Here is a 22,905-nt window from a genome sequence, read left to right as displayed (position 1 = left end):
TTAGCAAAAGTAAACAAAAGGTTAGACGTAAAGTAGCAAAAAAAAAATTGTGAAACAGTAAAAAAAAAAGGTTTTTGGTAGAGTGAAGAAAATTAAATGCAGTATTGTGTATCTTTAAGCAATTTGAAGAAAAACACAAACATCAAACATGAATTCACGGACAAGTGTGTCGTAATTCACGGTGGAACGGAGACCGACTAAGCCCCGCCCACTTTGGCACACCTCCGCTTCACCGGGGCGCGCTCCCGTGACCGTGCGCGTGTATAAAGTGTAACTCTGCTCGTCCACATCAGTTGAAGGAGGAAGACTGACGCTGTTCAGATGGATAAAGTCACGACTGTCGACCTCAGGAGGAAGCATGTCGGGTGAGTCGTGACGTCACTGACACGCATTCACTCAATTGCAACAATCAAACGTTGAGTCAATTTAAAAAAATAATATATATATATATATATATATATATATATATACATATTTGAATTGTCGTTGTGTATCACAGACCCTCGTGTAAGATCTTCTTCAGTCAGGACCCCCTCATGATAGTACGGGCCGAAGGTCAGTACATGTACGACGAGAACGACAACAGATACCTGGACTGTATCAACAACGTAGCTCATGGTAAACACACACACACACGCACAAACACACACACGCACAGGTGCAAGTACACATTTTTATCAAAACTCAAACACACTCTCAAAGACACAAGTTGCTGCTGATTTTAAATCACTCAATAACAATCGTTCGAAAGACGAAGATCAAAGTCGATGTGATTCAAGGTTTATCTATCTATCTATCCATCCATCCATCCATCCATCCATCCATCCATCCATCCATCCATCCATCCCTCCTTCCCTCCCTCCCTGTATGTATCGTATCGTTGCCCCTGTATCGTGATATGTATCGTATTGTTGTCCCTGTATCATAATATGTATCGTATTGTTGCCCCTGTATCGTGATATGTATCGTATTGTTGCCCCTGTATCATAATATGTATCGTATTGTTGCCCCTGTATCATAATATGTATCGTATTGTTGTCCCTGTATCATAATATGTATCGTATTGTTGCCCCTGTATCATAATATGTATGGTATTGTTGTCCCTGTATCATAATATCTTTCGTATTGTTGCCCCTGTATCATAATATGTATCGTATTGTTGTCCCTGTATCATAATATGTATCGTATCGTTGCCCCTGTATCATAATATGTATCGTATTGTTGCCCCTGTATCATAATTTGTATCGTATTGTTGTCCCTGTATCATGATATGTATTGTATCATTGGCCCTGTATCATGATATGTATTGTATCATTAGCCTTGTATCATGATATGTATCATATCGTTGCCCCTGTATCGTAATGTGTATCATATCATTGCCCCTGTATTGTGATGTGTATCGTATCGTTGGCCCTGTATCAAGATATGTATCGTATCGTTGCCCCTGTATCGTAATGTGTATCGTATCATTGCCACTGTATTGTGATGTGTATCGTATCGTTGGCCCTGTATCAAGATATGTATCGTATCGTTGCCCCTGTATCATAATATTTATCGTATCGTTGGCCCTGTATCATAATATGTATCGTATTGTTGCCCCTGTATCATATTATCTATCGTATTGTTGGCCCTGTATCATGATATGTATCGTATCATTGCCCCTTTATCATGATATGTATCATATCATTACCCCTGTATCATGATATGTATCGTATCATTGCCCCTGTATCATGATATGTGTCGTATCGTTGCCCCTGTATCGTGATGCGTATCGTATTATTGCCCCTGTATCATGATATGTATCATATCATTAGCCCTGTATCATGATATGTATCGTATCGTTGTCCCTGTATCATGATTCTCGCTAATACACAATCCTACTGGTGATATGTTCAGGGTGTCTCGGTCTCTGGCCCGAATTAGCTGGGATATGCAACTCTGGTTGAGGAATCAGTGGTGAAACAATATCAGAAGAGTCTTGTGTGTGTAACACTCGCAGTGACACACCCTGTTTCACACATTCATAGACATTCAGGCCTGAGCAGGAATCTGGGCCGGAGTAACCGGTAAATGTGCAATGCTAGTATTAAAGCGTTGCTGTTCTGATGCGTCTCTGGTCCACAGTGGGTCACTGCCACCCGCTCGTGGTGAAGGCTGGAGCTCAGCAGATGGAGCGACTCAACACCAACTCTCGTTTCCTCCACGAGAAGCTGTCGCTGTACGCTCAGCGCCTTCAGGCCACGCTGCCAGACCAGCTGTCCGTCTGCTACTTTGTCAACTCGGGGTAAACAAACAAACAACAAGAATTCATCCATTAGTATTTTCCCAAAGAAACTTCCCCTATTTTTTTTTTATTAAATAACTTAACTTAAGGCATCAATATTGCATCATTTTACACATACAGTTTGATGTTGAAATTCCAATAATTCATAAATGAATGCTATTAATTCGATGTTTATTCATTTGGAGTCTTTTAAATTCAATATAAAAATGTTGGTATAATAGTGTCGCCAGACAATACCAAAGGATTACCGAGCTACTTGATCAAACTTTGAACCAATATCCAACTCTAAGTGTAAAAATAAAATTCATTTTGAGAATATTCGATTTAAACCAACAACAAAAACTAAATTATGAACAAATTATTTAATGTTTAAAAAGAAAGTTTTAAATATTTAAAAAATAAATAAATAAAAACTTAAAAAAAAACACCAACCGTTAAAAAAAAAAAACTTTTGAATTAAATGGTTTAAAAAAAAAAAATCGACTTTTCAACAACAAAAAAATTATTAAAACAATAATTTAATTCTTAAAAAAAACATCCTTTTAATAAAGAAAATGATTGAATAAAGAAGAAACAAAATGCTTAAAAAAAACTTTTCAATGAAACAAATAAATATTGATGCCTTAAGTAAATGATTATGAAAGTAAGTTAAAATAGTTAAATACTTAAAAAGACAAATAAATATTAAATTAATTTATTAAAAACAGAATAAAAATAAAAAAAACTACAAAAAGAAAAGTTTAAACATTTGAGAAGTTAGGGTTAGGTCACCTGAGGTCGGATCACAATTACTGCTCAACGATTTTCCTCGTGTGCTGGTCAAGGTGTGGTTTATCTGAGTCGGGGCTTCACTTGTGTGTTTTGTGGTGACTGAGTAACCGGGTGTGACCTGTGTGTCCCCCCCTCCCTCCCCCCCGCCCCCGCAGGTCCGAGGCCAACGACCTGGCCCTGCGACTGGCCCGGCAGTTCACCGGCCACAAACACATCATCACTCTGGAGAAGTACTTCTTGTCACTCCGGGGTTAATGGCCCGTGTGTGTGTGTGTGTGTGTGTGTGTGTTGATGATGTTGTGGTGTGTGTTCGCAGCGCCTACCACGGCCACGTCTCATCGCTCATCGACATCAGTCCCTACAAGTTCCAGCAGCTGCCAGACGTGGAGCTCAATGAGTTTGTCCAGGTGGTGAGTGTCCATCTCTGCACGCCATTAACACCTCATGACTCGCCAGCGCCACCTGGACCCGGCGATAGCACTGACGTAAATCAAACTGAGACAACTGCGAGTCCTTTAAGGACAGACACAGCACGGATTAAAAAAAAGAACAATTTAATAATAAGAAAAATAGTTTAAACACTTTTCTATTACATCCAACACAATTACTCTAACTTTTGTCTTTGTTTAAAGTTATAAAAAAAACATTTTCGATGTATGTGCCATATTAATAGCCAATATCGCCATTTCTATCTTTTTATATTGTTAAAAAAAAGCCAACTCGCTCACTGTTGCCCCCTGCAGTAGCGTAGGAAGTACTGCACTAACCTACAGTTCACGCCACGACTGATAGCTATGATTTTAGTGATGTATAGATGATACATTTAAGGTTTTTTGTTGCGCCAGATGATCAGAAGCATATGTAGTGACTTTAAGTTCTAAAGAAGTTTATTTTTACACGTGTCGATGATTTGTTGCACCAGATTTATTTGCTGATTTTGCGCAAGGAACAAACTTACGACACTAAAATGATTTTTCTGTTTCAAAGCAAAGTGTTTCTGATCGAATAATAAGCACAATTTAAAAAATGTTTTTAATAAAACATTTTTGTTCTAGTGTTGATGAATCGAATATTGGAATAATTGTATTGTCAATAATACAGTTTATTCAAAAGCACCGTTCAAAAAACATTCCATTACAAAACCCCATAAAATCAACACAATGAAATAATACTTTTTAAAAACAGTTTAATTTCCGTCAAAAACTTGTGACTAAACTCCATAAAACCGCAGTCGTTTAGATTTCACGACAAACACTATAGTATAAATAATGTCCGTCTCAACTCACCATCATACACTCACTGCTTTAAACACAGAGTTTATAATTCATTTGTTTCCGTTGAAGGTATTGAATGTCAAAGTACGACAATAAAATGTCTGAAAGCAAACACGACTTTATCTAATCAAACGAAATAAGCTGACATCTCTGTCCTGGAGGAGGAAACACACGACGAAGAGGTTTCAAAGGTGATTTATTTCACTTTATAAACAGATGGTTTGAGTTTGACCCTCCAGGTTCAAGTGCGTCTGACTTGCACAATTGTCAACTTATCAGCAGGTCCAGTTGAGCAATAAACAAAGTGTTATTCGGTGAAGTATTAAAGATGAGGACAATGGTGTCAATGTTCTCGACAACTGTCTGTCGTCCGTGCAGGCGCCGAGTCCAGACGTGTACCGAGGCAGGTACAGGGCGGACCACCAGGACCCGGCGACTGCGTATGCAGACGACGTCAGAAAGATCATTGATGGTGTTCATAAAAAGGGAGGAAAGGTTGGTAAAGTTTCTGGTTTATCTTTAAATGTGCGCAACTGTCTTCACATGACTGTTGATGTCAAAGAGCTCCCTCTAGTGGCGAATTGTATGTATTTCGAAAATGGCCATTTTAAAGCAACACTTGGTAAAATATTGACTTATACTGTTTTTATCAGATTTTTAAGATTGTCTCTAATTTTCCAGTCAAGTACTCGGATCATTTTTGAGTTTTCAAGAGGCTGAAACTGAAACTTACAAGATCCTTTAAATTTGATAATAAGTTAGCAGTTCAATCAAAGTCAAAGTCAGAGTTTTATGAATTTTTAAAAAATGATTCAAAACGATTTCCCATTGAATATATATATTGGCTTCAAGCAAATGAAACAGATACTAGAAATGATGTCAATGGTTCCAATGCAAACACTTATTTATAAGTGTAAGTAATATAAGTAATAGTTCTTTTTTTTGACGAAATGCTTTGTAGTTGTGTGTAGTTCATTGAATGTGTAAATCAACACATGTTTTACTATTGTGGAGATGAGAGCTTGAGAATCATATCAGTCACCTATTAGAACTAGTGAGAGTGAATGAAAGCTACAGTGGTATGAAAAAGTTTGGGCATCTCTGTACATTTTCATGATTTTCCTTTATAAATCATTGGTTGTTTGGATAAAAATTCCAGTTAAATATATCTTATAGGAGACAAACACAGTGATATTTGAGAAGTGAAATAACGTTTATATGATTTACAGAAAGTGTGCAAGAATTATTTAAACAAAATTAGGCATGTGCATAAATTTAGGCATCACAAATTAAAAATTACTCAATATTTTGTGCATCCTCCTTCTTCAGAAATAACAGCCTCTAAACGCTTCCTATAGCTTCCAATTAGGTATTTTGGACCATTCTTCTTTACAGATCCTCTCAAGCTCAGTCAGGTTTGATGGTTTCCGAGCATGGACCGCCCGCTTTATATCACACCATACATTTTCAATAATATTCAAGTCTGGGGACTGAGATGGCCATCCAAGAACGTTATACGTCTGCAAGAACGCATTAGTAGATTTTGAGCAGTGTTTGTGGCATGTGCAGAGAAAAGGCTTTTTCCGCATTACTCTTCCATAAAGCATCTCCTTGTGTAAAGTGCGCTGAATAGTTGAACGATGCACAGTGACACCATCTCCAGCAAGTTGGTGTTGCAGGTCTTTGGATCTGGTCTGTGGGTTGACTGTGACGGTTCTCACCATCCTGCGCCTCTGTTTATCTGAGATTTTCCTTGATCTGCCACTCCGGGCCTTAACTAGAACTGCGCCTGTGGTCTTCCATTTCCTCACAATGTTCCTCACAGTTGAAACTGAGAGCTTAAATCTCTGAGATAGCTTACTATATCCTTCCCCTAAACCATGATGTTGAACAATCATTGTTTTCAGGTCATTTGAGTGTTGTTTTGAGGCTCCCATGTTGCCTTCAGAGAAGATGCAAAGAGGAGAAACACTTACAATTGGCTCCTTAAATACCCTTTCTCATGATTGGACTCACCTATGTATGGAGGTCAAGGGTCACTGAGGTTACCAAACCAATTTTGAGTTCCAATAATTAGTGCTAAAGGTATTAAAATCAATAAGATATAAGGGCGCCTGGATTTATGCACATGCCTAATTTTGTTTAAATAATTCTTGCACACTTTCTAAAAATCATATGAACTTTATTTCACTTCTCAAATATCACTGTGTTTGTCTCCTATAAGATATATTTAACTGGATTTTTTTTTTATCCAAACAACCAATGATTTATAAAGGAAAATCATGAAAATGTACAGGGGTGCCCAAACTTTTTCATACCACTGTATGTAACCTAAATTAATCCTGATATCCTTAGTGTTTGTATAACTATCATTTATCATTATTAGGAACTAACAAAAACAAGCATTTAGCTTCTAAGTTGTACAGATGCAAAACTCTATGATCATCGTTACGTTTGTTTCATCGTTCGTATGAAGTGATAAATCACTTTATTTTGTTGTATTTACAGTCAATTAAATTAAAAGTCATTGATTTCACGTGTTATTTTATTATGTAAATGAATTGTCTCTGTGTTTTGTATTGTTGCTGTTTTTAATGCACTGTCCCATCTATAAACAATGTTTTTACGTACTTTTCGTCTGAAACATTCTTTATCAATTAAAATATATATATATATTTTTTTATGTCGTTAAAGTTGCGGCTGAAAAACAAATCAGAAGAATAAAAAGTAAGGTAGAAAATTACTTATATTTCCACACACGACTATATATTCAAATCATTAAAAAATATATTGATATATTTAACCAATAATCGATTCCAAGAATCTGTGCTCCTGACCTCCTCGTATCAACTTCCTGGACTTTGTCTGTTTTGTAACCCTGGTGAGTCCAGATAACCTCGGAGTGTATCGTCTACTATCAGATCTCGCCGTCAATCAATCATTTGCTCTTGTCTGGTCAGGTCGCGGCCTTTATAGCCGAGTCCCTGCAGAGCTGCGGGGGGCAGGTGATCCCACCCAAGGGCTACTTCCAGCAGGTGGCAGCGTGAGTCGCAAGAGGAAGACAATCTTCAGAAGGTGGTGTTTTTTCCACAAACGCTCGACCGTTCCACAGACACGTCCGTCGAGCCGGAGGAGTCTTCATCGCCGACGAGGTCCAAGTGGGTTTCGGTCGCGTCGGGAGCCACTTCTGGGCCTTCCAGCTCCAGGGGGAGGATTTCGTCCCGGACATCGTCACCATGGGGAAGCCCATCGGCAACGGCCACCCCATGTCGTGCGTGGTCACCACCAGAGAAGTGGCCGAGGCCTTCATGGCCTCTGGGATGGAGTACTTCAACACGGTAGGAGGGGGGGGGGGGGGACCTCCCTTTTGGTTCCCGACCCGACTCAAGTGTGTGTGTTTTGAACTCAGTTCGGGGGGAACCCTGTGTCGTGTGCCATCGGCCTCGCCGTCCTCGACGTGATCCACCAGGAGGACCTCCAGGGGAACGCTCTGAGGGTGGGAGGTTACCTGAGCGCTCGGCTGGAGGGGCTGAAGGACTCGCATCCACTGGTGGGCGACATCAGGTATCGTCATCATCCACAGACGAGCCGTGATACTCTTGCATGAGTCCGAACCAGTACCGGTCGGTGAGACGTCTGTGACCGGGTCGTACGAGAAAAAATGATCTGATGGTCCTCAACCTTTTCCAACCACTTTTAAGTCTCAAAAACCACCTCCAACCCCATAAATACGAAGGCATTATAATGAAAAGAATATTTGAAAATGTTTAATATCCTTTTAAACTTAACAAGTTTTAACATTTAAAACATTATTATGTGTATTTTTATTTTAATATAATAAAATCCACCCTCCCACCAAAAAAATGATACCATGTTTGAAACGATTTTGCAGCCCACTTGCAATACCTTCGCGGCCCACCAGGGTGGGAATCACTTTTAAAGTTGAATTATTTTGGAATAACTGAATAGATTGTATAATTTATATTTATTAGTTTTAATGATTACATTTAAAAAATGGGAATCATTTTATTTTTTTAAAATCTTTATTTAAATTTTTACATTTTTATAGACAAACAATCGAGGCACATGGACAATACAATCACATCAACAATACTATCACAAGACCCGCACCCTCTCCCAGACCACCCAGACCAAGAGTCAAATAATAATAAATTAACAAAATAATTAACAAAAAAATTATAATAAAATAAACAAATAAAAGAGCTATTGTTATTCAAGTTTCGAAAGAGTCAGGGATCAAGCATTATTCAGAGTTTTAAAGGCATTAGATTGTCTATAAAAGGAGTCCAGACTCTGGTGAAATTCTGAAGTGACCCATTCAGTGCGAGTCTCGTTTTTCCACTTGTAACAGAGAGAGCACTTTGTGACTCCAACTTGTCTGATCTCCGGTGCTGTGTCTCAGTATGTGTGAATGGTTGAATTTCCCCTCGCGGGACTAATAAGGGATTCTAAAAAAAAAAAATTTTTTTAAATCACATACTAGCGTACTCAAAGTTAGTATTTTTAGTGCATAAGTGCGTCTCAATTCTTAGTATGCGAAATTTAGTGCGCCATGCACACTAGATTGTCACTAAAACACCCACAAAACTGAGTATGCTTCGATGGACACTTTCTAAATGAAATGGCTCCATCTTAATGACGTTTTAAACGGAAGTTACGTCATATATAAAGTCATATATATTCATATACTTACAGGTGCATTTTCAGCAGCAGTAGCAGGATGACGTGTTTTCGGTGCTGATATCAGCTTAAATATCTTGCAAATATTTAGATTCTCATATTTTTTCTTCAATTCTTTTTCCAAACTTGCAAAACGTGCTGCCAGCAGGTGTCGATAGCGTTCAAACAGCTGGTTGAAACATCGTTAAATAGAAGTAGAAGAAGAAACTGTTGTGTCATTTCCTGTTAGTGTGTAGCAGCAGAGTTTGATTTGAGACATACTATCTGTGGAGGATTTGCGTACTAGTTAGTATGTTCACTATCCTGATGCATACTAACTTCTAGTATACTAAGAGAAGTATGCTATTTGAGACACAGCACGGGGTTGGCTTTGAGTGGCATGTGGGACAGAGTTGAAAGACAGTTAGAGACACAGAACCAGAAGCTACTCAGGTCAGGAACAAAACATACGACCACGAGAAAAAGGGTTGACAGTTGGGTACATTTTTGCTAATCTGTCATTTGAGTAGTGGCTCTTATGTAATACTTTAATCTTGAGCGAAATAAAGAGTGTCTCCGTGTTTGGTAGAAGGTTTAGATCAAGTAGCTTCTGTGCTCTGTTAATATTGTCTGATTCATGTTGGATTTAGAAATATTTTCGGTGGCGCAGACAACCTTTCTGTGTGGAGTGTGTATGTTCTCCCGGTGTTGCGTGGGTTTACTCCAGACACTCCAGTTTCCTCCCACAGTCCAAAAACATACAGAGGTTGATTGAGAACTTTGGGAAATTGTCCATAGTGTGTGTGTGTGTGTGAATGGTTGTCTGTCTTTGTGTCCTGAGACAGACTGGCGTCCTGTCCAGGGTGTCCCCTGCCTCTCGCCCTATGATACTGGGATAGACTCCAGTCTCCCCACGACCCCGGCCAGGGATAAAGCGGTAGAAAATGAAACTCAATTTTTTTTAAATTATAGTATTTTTTTATTTATTTAACTAATTGTTTTTAATGTAATTATTTAAAGTAAATTCGATCTTTCAGTATGAAGGAATTTTTACATTAAATTATTAAATCAAAAAAATAAATTCAACCTTTCAGTATAGAAGTTATTGAATTAAATATATTTGAAAATATTGTTTTCGTCTTTAAATTGAATTCTTTCCACATATCTTTTTTAATGGTTATAATAACCTTTTTAAAATGTATAAACTCAAATATATAACTGTTATGTAGGTGACAAAATACATCTACTTTGTTCTTGAATTGATTTACTTTCAACCAAGTGTGGACGACGTAAAATAAGTGAGTTACACACTTGAGGTTGAGGATCCGTGATCTTATTGGTCGTGACGGTCATGTGACAGGGGTCTCCTCTGATGGACCAGAGCTTCCACGTTCTCTTCTCTCCTCAGGGGTCACGGGTTGTTCGTCGGGCTGGAGCTGGTGAAGGACCGGGTCACGCTGAGTCCCGCCACAGCGGAGGCCCAGGAGGTCATCTACAGGTGAGCTGAAGGAACCTCGGGGCGTTTCAACGAACCTTCGGCCCGTTATTGTTGGTCTCAGGCTGAAGATGCAGCGGATCCTGCTCAGCGCCGACGGACCTCATCGCAACGTGCTCAAGTTCAAACCTCCCATGTGCTTCAGCCGCGAGGACGCCGACCTGGTGGTGGAGAAGATCCAATTGATCCTGACAGGTTGGATCCCGAGACGCTCAGAGGTTTTTTTAGCTTGAACTTTGACCCTCTCACGTTCTCTTCTGCAGAACTGGAGGAAGCAACCGGACTCAAGTCCAGCAAGAAGAGCAGCAAAAGAAAAGTGAGTCTTGGAACCAAACATTCTATTGAATCAGAGCCTCAGAATAACTGAATGTTGAACATTTTATATATATTTTTAAATGTTTTTAAGCAGTAGAAGATTTTTTTTTCAAATTCAAATCATTTCTATATTGAATTTTCATTATTTTAATTAATTAAACCATTTGTAGAATTAAAGTTAACTGTTGTTTTTCCAAAATGTAATTCAATAATATGTATAATAATCATTGAATTGTTTTTTTTGTTTTTTAAATAATTGTATTCAACTTTTTTTTTATTATTAAAAGGTTAAATTTCTTGTAATTATAAAATATATACACATAATATTTAAATTCCTAATTAATTATTTAACTAATATAGCAATGTTTACACCGAGTTAAAAATGATTAAATGAATATTTAAAAATAGAAAATCTATTTTAAATTATTGGAATCAATCGTTTAAACTCTCTGTGTAAAATAACTATTTATTTAAATTGAAATTATTTGTATTTGAAAATGAAATATAAAAAATGTTGGCACTCTATCAACATCTTAATATTGAATAAAGCCACAAATTAAAATATTACAATAAAAAAAAAAAAATTCGAAACTCAAACTGTGTGTGAAAAGATTTTGAAATTTTAAATTCAATAATTGAATGAAAATAAATGAAATTCATCCTTAAAAAGATACAAAACATTTAAATTAAAAAACAAAATCAAATGTTCATTTTAAAAAGTTAAATTCAAGCGTTCAACATTCTGAAGTCACTGATTTCCTTCCGTTTATTCCGAACATTCACGTTCTTCCCGTTGTCCTTCCTGAAGATGAGTCAGTGCAACGGCCAATCAGAGCGCAGTCTGGTGACGACATCGTCCTGAAGACCAAACATCTGCTGCTTGAATGTGACGTTGAGCTCGAACACGTCTGATCATCGCCACGTGATTGATTACGCTTTTAATATATGGAAAAAAAGATTCTATTTTTTTTTGATGATTTATTTTTAATTTAACGTCTGGAAATCTGGTGCTCAGTGCTGCCCCCTTCAGTGCACACCTGCCTACGCCATCGTTGTGTTATCGATTGATTATTAGGGTCTGGAAGGTAAGTTAGTTACTTGTAAAGCCCCTTTTTCTAGACCAGGGTCTCTGAAGTAACATTAGTCTGTGACTCTTGATGTCAAGACGCTTGTTTTAGTCAAGATTACTCACAAAAATAAACCGGTTAACTCATGAAAATAAGTGAAACACTATATACACAAATATACAAACTCTAAACTACAATGGTCGGTCTGTGAATAAGTTGTCGGTCCTAGTCTAAAGTGTGAAGAAAAGGTCGGGACCCCCGGTCTACAGGATATTATGACGACAACAACCGACCTCAGATCTGATTTGATTGACGCGTGTGACATGAATCATGTGTTTACCGTTAATGTATTTTTAATAATTATTATATATGAAGAAGTTTGATTCTGAAAATGATTTTAAAAGAAGAGTATTTGTGATCCGCCTCAACAGTTCATCCAGAAATATTGGAAATATACTTGAAAGTATTGATTTAATAAAAGAATATTTGTCACTTTAAAAGGTTTTTGTTGGCTCAGTTGGCTGTCGGGCGTCCCGTGAGCGCCACCGAGTGGCCAACGGGTCACATCGTCTTCATGGTAGTCGATCGTCAAAAGACTCTTGTATGAAAATGAAGGTTTATTGGACTTTATACAAAAAACTCGCCTGACAAATACTTTACAAAAAAATGATCTGTTCTTTGTTGACGTGGTCGGGTTCTGATAGAGTCCAGACTGGGGTGATGGCGGGGGGGGGCGTGGTTCTGTTGTCGTCATGGATGTGTTCAGCCCATCAGGTAACCTCTGAGGAGACAGCAGGATGCATGAGTCGTGTGTGTGTTTGTGTGCGTGTGCGTGTGCGTGTGTGTGTGTGCACTCACGGCAGCTTCATGCGCATGAACACTCGGGCCATGAAGAAGCTCAGCAGAACGCTGACGAAGCCGATGAAGAGCAGCAGGAACCGGTTGAGCTTGGGAATGTTGGGAGCGTTGGATCGGTCCAGGATGATGAATCCCAGTCCGCCCATTGTGAAGAGGAAACTGGAGGCCAGGCCTTCCATGATGTACTGTCCGTTCACTCTGTGGCGAGAGAGCAGCTTCACGTCAGTGAGCTCAAGGGTTACCAGGAGTGACGGCAGAGATCACGATCCAACCAGGTGCGAGGAAAAGTGTCAAAAACACAATCGTAGAAAACGTGAAAAACTCGAGGAGATTCTTTCGATAAAGAAAGTAAGTAATAGTTCTTTCTAAAGCGCCTTTCTAGACCATGTTCAGAAAGCGCTTTAACAATCACAAACAATACACAGTTAAAATATATACTTTTAAAAAGATCAAATTAAACTCTGCAGTTATTTGTCACTCTTATGTCTATTTTTTTTTTTTTTATTTAGATTTTTTTCTCAGAAAAACCTTTCAGGAATTAAAGTTTAGTTAAGTTTAATTGATGGTTATTAAGGCTCTGTATTGGCAGGAATCTGGCGATACGCATCACTATACATAGACAATGATCGAGTACTTGACTCTGGTGTTGTAGTATTTACAGACCACATGACTCTTGACGAAGTCGTAACTGCTTTCATTTGTTTTCAAACCAAAATATGTCCAAACATCAGCTTTAAAAGCAGCTGGAGTCACTGTATCCTCTCGTCCTCAGTCATCGCTGGGAGCTCATGGTTCCTTGAGGATGCAACGACTGCTTCCATACAGCGGACAGAGGTTTAATTGCAACACAAAAATGGACAAACACCACGACTATTTGCATGTCAATTGTAAATTAAAAGGGAATTATTTTATTTTATAAACATTTTATTGGAATATAAACTATAAACGAACTAGGATTTGAAAGCAGAAACCTTTTATTTTCTGGCACCCCTAAAAATAAAATGGATTTTCATTCAGTTAATTATATTTATTCGTCTTTGTTATTTATAAATTAAAATTAAAAAATGAAATCAATAAAGCAGTTGCCCGACCTTCATCAGGCGCTGATCTGAAAGTATTTATTTATTTGTATTTCTCCAAAGTCATGTTAGCACATGATTCAAGACAATATAAAATTATTATTAATTAATTGTATTATTAAAATAGTTCAAAATAAAGAGAGAGAAACACAGACTCCGGAGCATCTTGTTGCAGAGAAACATGCCTGAGGCTCCTGAAGATTCAGCTTTACGGTGAGATATATTACATACTTTGGTTTTGCAGGTCACGCCATTTTATTTAGTTAGTGGCGTACACTGGGACTAATAATAATAATAATAATACAATGAATTCAGAAAATGGAGGATGCATCATGAAGTCCCTCCCAGCAGGACACACACAGTCTGGTTGTGCTCAAGGATTCTGCTTGTTCCATGCGTTTGTGTCTTCTCACCTGGACTATTGTAATAGTCTGTTTTCATGTCAAAACAAGAAGGATCTGTCTCGCCTGCAGTTATTACAAAAATAATTCTGACCTGCTCAAGTAGAAGAACTCACATTTCTCCGATCCTTAAAACTCTTCACTGGCTGACAGTTTCTTTCAGGATCAGTGATCTGATCCAGCCTTACACCCCAGCTCAAGCTCTGAGGTCTGTGGATCAGAATCTACTGATGGTTCCTGAACACGGTTCAGGACCAGAGGAGAGAAATCCTTCCAGACTGTTGCTCCTAAGCTTTGGAACCATCTCTGTGTTTGATGATCTACTGACTCCTTCAAGAAACATCTGAAGACACTTTTATTTGTGCTTTTCCCTCATTTTCTGGAACTCCTGTGTCGTTCCCAGTATTATCTCTTGACATTTTGAGTATATATTTTATTGAGTATTGTTTTGATTGTTTAAGCACTTTGTGACCCTGGTCTTGAAAAGCACTCTATAAATACAAATGACTTACTTACTTTGTGATTCTCTGGGAACAGTGTTTTCTTTAATATAACGTTTAAATCAAACTTTTAAGTGTCTTGAGAAAACTTAATATCAATATCCTTGGCTAGTGACGTCATCAACAACGGTCTCACCTGTACGCCAGGAACGCCACCGGCCGCTGGTGTCCGTGCTCGTCCGTCATAGAGCCCACACTTGGAGGCTCCACGATGACGTCATAAATGATCCCTAGAAGAAGCAGAATCCGAAGAATCGACATGAACCCCTTCATCCTGCGTTAGCTTCGAGCTAGCTTAGCATTCTCACCGCCGGTGATGAGGAAGTAGGACACGATGACCACCGCGTACACGGTCATGGCGGACGGCATGTGCAACCATGACGGCTTCTTGAGCTTGATGTTGGGACACTCGAGCACCGTGAAAGGTAAACTGACTAAAGTCTCCATGACGGCGAAACACAGCAACTGGAGAGGCTGCAGCAAGAATACGTGTCCCGGAAGTGCATCCGCGTCCGAAGGGGGCGGGGCTAAACTACGAGTTTTTGTTTGGATACTGTGATAAAATGTTTATTCATTTAGTTGTATACCGAAATAAATGTGCATTTGCAACAAAACTAGTATTTTATTTTATATTAAAATAAGACCAGCAGTCTTAGTAATATTTTATCTGCATTAAGAGTTCTGCTTCCACGGAGCGACCAGCAGATGGCGCTCTGCAACAGTGTATTACTATTGTAATCCCGACGGATATCTTAAAGCATATATTTGATGAATGCGATACAAAAGTCTTGCATATAAACATTTTCTAATAAACGATCTGATTATAAATAAATTATTTGACTTGATTTAACTTCACAATTCTTTCATCACATCTCAGTATTTAACCCAACATGGAATATGAAGTTATAATTAAAAAAAAACTTATCCCTGAACATTTTGTTTAGAATAGAACCCATTAAATATACTCTTTGTAGGAGTATCCATTCATAATTCAAGTTTGTGTATTCTCAGGTGTCACACAATGAAATTCATCTCATAGGAACCTTTTTCTATTCTATTTTCAATTCTATCATCTTGAAACATTTAATCTGGTGAATATGTTCCTCGATGTCAAGACGTTTAAATTCAGTGTTGAAAGAGCAAGAAAGACGGAGCCAGCAGATGAAATTAAGTTTTTATTTCTCAATACAAACACGTTACTTTGACTTCTGACTCTGAGCTTGAGCCTTCAGAACCTTGACGACGATCTTCTGCTCCTCAATCAGGAAAGCACGCTTGATCCTAGACACAAGTGGAGAAATGAGCAAGTACAATAAAAACAGCATTTAAAACAAATTAATAGCCAACAAGTTGATGGTTACCTGTCACGCACACACTTGGCGCACATGGAACCTCCGTATGCTCGGCTCACGTGCTTCTTGGTCTTGGAGAGCCTCATCAGGACCTGAGGTCTGACGGCACGGATCTACAAGATCAGGAGTCTTGCGTTAAAACACGTTCAGTTTCCACCCAACATTCTTCAATCATGTGACATCCATCAGTTTGAGGGACAGACAAACACCATAACTTCAGTGAGGACACAAATGTCACTTGAGAGCTAAATTGTCATCAAACAAAAAACGACATCATTGTCATCATCCAGGTCTACACCAGGCATGCGTTACATCTTCATCTTCAACTCTACAGTCCAGTTGTGTTGCTTTGGAACTCCTTGCATAACCATGACCTCCTGAATGAAAACCTACATCCTGAGCAACCGTCCTGCTCATCTTAAATGGTCAAACCTTAATTATTTACAAAAGTGCATTGTTTATAGTCACTGGACAATGAGTTAAAAAAAAAAAATTCAAGAGTTTTACACGGAATCAGAAATAAAGTCCAGTTAAGAGCCATAAAAATCTGTTCAGAGAATAGATCTGAAGATACCAAGATATCTGATCTTCATTTCCTCAACCACATACAACAATTTGAAAACAAAACAGGAGCTTTTCATTTTAACCAGGTGTCAAACGCAACCACACAAGGGGTCAATATATTTAAAATGCATGTAGAAGTATTTTACACTCAAGATAGTCAAGATTAATCTATTTTGAGCAAACAACCTGGTAGGTCAGATTTCGGCCTTGAGTTTAACACTTTTAGTAACGAGTGGACGAGGAAGCTAATCACTTAGTACATGCATGATAGCAATAATATAAACAATATTGTTTTACTTGCTAGGATTTGTATCAAACATTGTTGTTATGTTACCAACATTGCATTGACATCACAGTGGAAGGATTTATTAAATACTGGGCAGCTACAGGACAAGCTAATGACAGTTAATATTACACTATAAACAGGGTCAGTCTACAAGTATGAACACAAAATTCTCAAATAAAAAACAAGAAAACAAGCATAGGGGTCACCCATTATCCATTTTCCAGTTTGTATGCAAGTCATTTGTATTTATATAGCGCTTTTCTAGACCAGGGTAACATAGCGCGTCTGACAAACTGTAGGCATGTGTGCATTTGCTGCTAACTGGATATCTGAAGTTCAGCGTTTTAACAACACAACCTTAACATCTCCCAGGTCCCTGTATTACCTGTTCAACTGCTCTCGCAGCGTTTCCATCACCACTATTCAACAATACTAGACGCAGAACAAATGTCTTTGTTCGTCAAGAATAAACATTTTGACCCTACATGACAAATCTGACCTTTTCACTCAAGTGAATAAAAAGATAACTGGAATACCCATTATACATTTAATTGTGATTCTGCCAAATATCTTCTAAATTGATCAAGGTGCACACCTATTCTTTAGACCCGCCGATTGCCTGGTTGAGTCAGACCAGCCATTTTTGCTGAAATTCTTAGTCACTTCTAACACTCACGTCAAATGTTTAATCAATTAAAAACACAGAGTAACTGCTTTCCGTTTCCAATACAGTATATTTAAACAACGTATGGCACGTTTGTTCAATATGGGTTATAAATTTGCTTTATCGAGGTGTTTTTTAGCAGCAAAATGTTCTAATATAACGGTAACCTGTTGATTAAACACTACAAAATGAAAACCCTTTCTGTGTCCATGTTTAACAAGATTTCCAGCGTATTTAAAATGGGTTAAATATGAATAAGCAAGTTATTAAATATTGAACCGAGTTAGTATTAAAAAAGTTGTCCTGAAATGAGTGTACATTTCAACAGTTGTAACCATTAACCCTCATAGTATTTACCACTGGAAAATGAACAAGTACATCACTGGAAACATCTGTACAAGACCATTCTGGTTTCATAAAAATCTTTAACACATGTACACACATACCTACTTACAGTACTACAGATATGTTGTGAGATAAATGGACACGTTGTACTTGCAGATGTACTATGGTGCCAAATAAACACTCTAAAATTAGAATCTTTACTTTGTAAATGACGTAAATTAATGATGTAGTGTTACCCTCGTAAGGAGCATGTAACGTCACACCTTGAATCATTCTACACATTAATCCAAATGAAAGACTTTCATTGTGGCACTTACTCCTCTCAGTCTTCCTGGGCAGATGCCACACGCTGACTTGGGAGCTTTTCCGACCTTCTTGGTGTAAAGGTACACGATCCGGTTGCCGGGAGTACGAGACCTGTGACAGGAGCCATGTTAGCAGAGTACAGAGACGGTTGGAAAATACACTTGTACTCACAGTCTGGTCTTGTTGGAGGCGGTGTTGTAGGACAACCTACGGCGGTAAGTGAGGCGCTGCACCATGATGGTTCTGAAACACAAACACACACGTTAGCATGCTAACGTGGCTAACAGACCTGGTGACACAGAGCGATAAACTAACGTATAAAACAAATTATATTCAGTCTCGGGTGGGTTGTTCTAACCGCAAGTTTAATTTAACACCGGTGACATTTTTGTAAAGTTTGTTGTCGATGCTACAGCCGCCGGTTTAGCGATAGCATCTCACCGTGACAGAATTCTTTATCAAAAATCACCAAATCTTTCCCTATTCCAACAACTCACCCCGGGTCACAACAACTAATGGTTACTCTAGTGGATATGTGTGCTTCGAATGTTATCTACGATATCACAATGTGACGGATTACTGAGGATTGTTTTCAGTTATATTTTCAGGGCAAAGCAGAGACGCCATACCTGTAGTCGCCAAAACCGGAAGAGGAAGGAGGAAGGCTCGGTGCGAAGTATGAACGTTTTCTCTCCTACTGCACATCGAGCTCCGCCCCCTGTTGGTGGGGAGGTGTTTGTGCGTGTTTTTTATTTATTCGGTTTTCTTCGCACAAACGTAATAAAATAAATATTATTTAAGAAAATAAATAAATGCGATGCTTTATTTAACATTTCGAGACTAGATATAACATTTTTGTTATACTGCTTGATTATATATGCTCAGGTTGGATGGACTGTCGATTTATTTTGTTATATATAAATAACATATTTGATATTATTTTTGTAAATTCATTTTAATAGTGTTATAACTGCAGATGATCATTTTCAGTTTATCCTATTACAGTCTGTTTGTCGACCCTTTAGTGTAGTTGATGAAATTTTCTTAGAACTATTGACTATTTAATAATTATACTTTGATTCATATATTATAGTACATTTCTTTAAATAGCTGTTGTTATTTTACTACAAGTTAAGCTAATTCATTATTTTCTTAATTGCTCAATACATAATAGTTGTGATGGATTGCTGGGGGGGGTGAGCTGGAGTACAGGTCAGTCATCAAGGACTTTGTTGACTGGTGTGAGAGCAACTACCTTTGCTTAAACACCGGGAAGACAAGGGAGATGGTGATTGACTTCAGGAAAAAGTCCCCACCACATCAACCGGTGAGCATCCAGGGCTCGGACATTGAGCTGGTGGACAGCTTCAAATACCTGGGTGTTCACCTCAACAATAAACTGAACTGGTCCACACACATCAACGCCGTGTACAAGAAGGGCCGAAGTCGCCTCCACCTCCTGGGGAGACTGAGGTCCTTCGGAGTGTGCAGACCACTTTTAAGGACCTTTTATGACTCTGTGGTAGCCTCTGCTATCCACTACGCTGTGGTCTGCTGGGGAGCAGGCAGCACGGACCGGGACAGGAAGAGACTGAACAGGCTGGTCAAGAGGGCCGGCTCTGTCCTGGGCCGCTCGCTGGACTCGGTGGAGGAGGTGGGAGAGAGGAGGACACTCTCCAGACTCTCCTCCATCAGGGACAACGCTCTCCACCCACTGCACCTGACCGTGGAGGAGCTGGCCAGCTCCTTCAGTGGCAGGCTCAGGCACCCCCAGTGTAGGACGGAGCGTTATAGAAGGTCCTTCATCCCAACTGGTGTCAGGATATTTAACTCTCTACTTTAAATATCCTGATGCTAATCCGTAGCGTGGTTTTCTTCTTGTGTGCTTTTTATTTTATTTTTTTCCGTTTTTATTTCTATTTTATTTTATTTTTTATTCTATTTTATTTTGTTAATAGTGTCAATTTCTAATTTTGTAAATAATTTGTATATTTTTAAGATCGTTTTTATTTTATTTTGTATTATCTCTTGTAGTATTTCTTTCTCCTTGCACTTTATTTTCTTCCAACTGCGCTGTTGTGAAAGTGTGTTTCCCCTCTGGGGATGAATAAAGCCTTTCTATTCTATTCTATTCTATTCATACATTCATTTATTTAAATCATTTATAGAGCGAGCCTTGATGTAAAAAAATTCAACAGTTCTATTTGGAATCATTTTTTAATCTGCCATTTTCAGGTAAAACCGCAGGATAACCAGATACTCACATCCATGAACATACAAAAGGATTATTGGTGCTCGGATGAAGGGGCACATCTTTCAAATATAAAAGCACGAGAGAAAACGCACGAGCGACGGCCGACATTTAATTATCAATAATCAGTTTCATCTCATATTGTCAGTGGAGCTCGAAGATGAGCCGTATCACCTTCAGTGCACTTTATTGCATAATCTGCACTTCTTCTGTGTAATCTGCTGAGATTTAAACTTGCTGCAGCTGCTTAATAAATCCACCGCGATTAAAATAGGATTACAGCTTTGCTTGTGACATCACAGCATGAAATATTTTTCAACTTTCTACCCCACGTATGTAAGGTTTTTTCGCACATGTCATGTGAAAAACTCTCAAACACCGCGGTGACTTACTGTGGACCGGTCGCCCAGCATGCGACTTCGTGTGCAGCTGTGTGAGCTTAAACCTCTAATATAACGTGCGTCATGCATCACTGCCACTGATCACTTCCTCACACAGGAAATATTCACTTTCCCTCTCCAGCTTTTCAACTTGCACTTCAGAAAAATGGTGGAAACCGTCTGCTTACATTCTCCTAATCATCTTTGCCATCCGTGCAAATCCTGCTCAGGCCTCGGAGGTAACCGTCCCTGGCTCGGGCCAATCTCTAAACACAGCCGTGAATGAAGTAAAGCTCATTAAGTCAATTGCATTTTCAACCCTGGTCTTTATTTTGAAACATCTCTTCACTGAGAAATGATTTGATTTTTACCAATGATGGATTTCGACTGTGAGGTCGAGAACTCCTTTGCTGAATTCTAGTTGTTGTGGAAGAAGATTTGATGGTAAAATAGAACCAACACTGCTTTGAAAAACCTGCAGAAATATAGAGAGAGTTTCCTTATTAATATGTTTTGTAAATATTAACTATATGATTGTAAGCTGTGAAGATTACATAACATTTACCTTTTTTTATTTACATCATATTATAGTCAAAAGTTAAATTTACAAATATATACAATAAATAGACAACTAAGTATATAAATTAATGATATATCGAGGAGGAACTTTGTTGGTTATCTTGGAGTGAATGCTAGTCTAACATATATCACAACATGGTTACAGACTAAAAAACCTTGTTGTTGCTATCACAACGAATGATAACATCTAGCTAAGTTGTTGATGCTAACACACCAGTAGTTAACAACTACCTTACATGTTGTTGTTGCTAACACAACTGTAGTTAAATAATTTGTGTTTTTTTTTACAAACAGTAGTTAACCACTAGCTTACCTGTAGTTATCAACACAATATTAGTTGATAGCTTAATAATAGCTTACATGTTGTTGATATCACAACAGTAGTTAATAACTGGCTAACTTGTTGCTGGTAATATGACAGTAGTTGACGAATAGCTTACATGTTGTTGCTATAACAACAGTAGTTAACGACTGGCTAACATGTTGTTGCTATGACAACAGTAGTTAACGACTAGTGAGCTTGCAGTTGTCAACACAAATGTATTTAACTACTAGCTAACCTGTTTTTGCTATAACAACAGTAGTTAATGACTGGATAACAACAGTAGTTACCGACTAGTGAACTTGCAGTTGTCAACACAAATGTATTTAACTACTAGCTAACCTGTTTTTGCTATAACAACAGTAGTTAATGACTGGATAACAACAGTAGTTACCGACTAGTGAACTTGCAGTTGTCAACACAAATGTATTTAACTACTAGCTAACCTGTTTTTGCTATAACAACAGTAGTTAATGACTGGATAACAACAGTAGTTACCGACTAGTGAACTTGCAGTTGTCAACACAAATGTATTTAATTACTAGCTAACCTGTTTTTGCTATAACAACAGTAGTTACCGACTAGTGAACTTGCAGTTGTCAACACAAATGTATTTAACTACTAGCTAACCTGTTGTTGCTATTAGAACAGTAATTAATAAATAGCTAACATGTTGTTGCTATGACAACAGTAGTTAATAACTGGCTAACTACACAATAGCAGTTGTAAATTTGCTTAATAAAACAAACGATATTTTGATATTAGCAGTGGAATCCACTTGGTTTGATTCTTGATGTTTTGGATTTGAATCTCCACAGGACAACCTGACAGTACCTGTCATCCTACCTGTGATGCCAACTGAACGCATGTTTCCATTGACCTTACACACCGTAGAGTCTCCCACGTTTCTATTTCTGTCCACACACACTCCACCGATCTAGGTATAAAAGTGATGACTTGGTGGGGATCACACGGTGTGTGCGTGCGGTTTAGTGGCGGTCAATTGTTGCCTCTATCCGCCGCAAAACAACAGGAAGGTCCTCGTCTGGCCGCCCCCCCCACCCCCATCCGGTCCTCCCTGGCTCAGGCCCGGCTGCTAAATCCGCGTCTTTGTGTCCCACATAGTTGTATG

General features: G+C 38.5%; 3 protein-coding genes across 3 annotated transcripts; 1 reads left to right on the top strand and 2 right to left on the bottom strand.

The window, feature by feature from the left end:
- Positions 1–307: 307 nt before the first annotated feature.
- etnppl (ethanolamine-phosphate phospho-lyase) lies at positions 308–12,386 on the top strand. Its single transcript, XM_087788673.1, has 13 exons — positions 308–365; positions 500–618; positions 2,125–2,284; positions 3,211–3,285; positions 3,372–3,465; positions 4,708–4,824; positions 7,290–7,372; positions 7,442–7,667; positions 7,739–7,893; positions 10,418–10,507; positions 10,569–10,699; positions 10,768–10,820; positions 11,628–12,386. The coding sequence occupies exons 1-13, from the start codon at positions 322–324 to the stop codon at positions 11,679–11,681; spliced, it is 1,401 nt and encodes a 466-aa protein (XP_087644799.1). The 5' UTR covers positions 308–321; the 3' UTR covers positions 11,682–12,386.
- Positions 12,387–12,483: 97 nt separating this feature from the next.
- On the bottom strand, positions 12,484–15,231 carry ostc (oligosaccharyltransferase complex subunit). Its single transcript, XM_087788674.1, has 4 exons — positions 15,033–15,231; positions 14,861–14,954; positions 12,745–12,942; positions 12,484–12,667 (listed from the first exon to the last, which is right to left on the bottom strand). The coding sequence occupies exons 1-4, from the start codon at positions 15,169–15,171 to the stop codon at positions 12,649–12,651; spliced, it is 450 nt and encodes a 149-aa protein (XP_087644800.1). The 5' UTR covers positions 15,172–15,231; the 3' UTR covers positions 12,484–12,648.
- Positions 15,232–15,886: 655 nt separating this feature from the next.
- rpl34 (ribosomal protein L34) lies at positions 15,887–18,559 on the bottom strand. Its single transcript, XM_087788672.1, has 4 exons — positions 18,413–18,559; positions 18,253–18,352; positions 16,086–16,189; positions 15,887–16,005 (listed from the first exon to the last, which is right to left on the bottom strand). The coding sequence occupies exons 1-4, from the start codon at positions 18,475–18,477 to the stop codon at positions 15,921–15,923; spliced, it is 354 nt and encodes a 117-aa protein (XP_087644798.1). The 5' UTR covers positions 18,478–18,559; the 3' UTR covers positions 15,887–15,920.
- Between the last annotated feature and the right edge of the window lie 4,346 nt (positions 18,560–22,905).

Source organism: Callionymus lyra, chromosome 4, assembly GCF_982586985.1.
Source record: "Callionymus lyra chromosome 4, fCalLyr1.hap1.1, whole genome shotgun sequence".
Classification (NCBI taxonomy): Eukaryota; Metazoa; Chordata; class Actinopteri; order Syngnathiformes; family Callionymidae; genus Callionymus; species Callionymus lyra.
The sequence above is the reverse complement of the archived record's forward strand: the minus strand, read 5'-3'. Positions and strand labels throughout refer to the sequence as shown.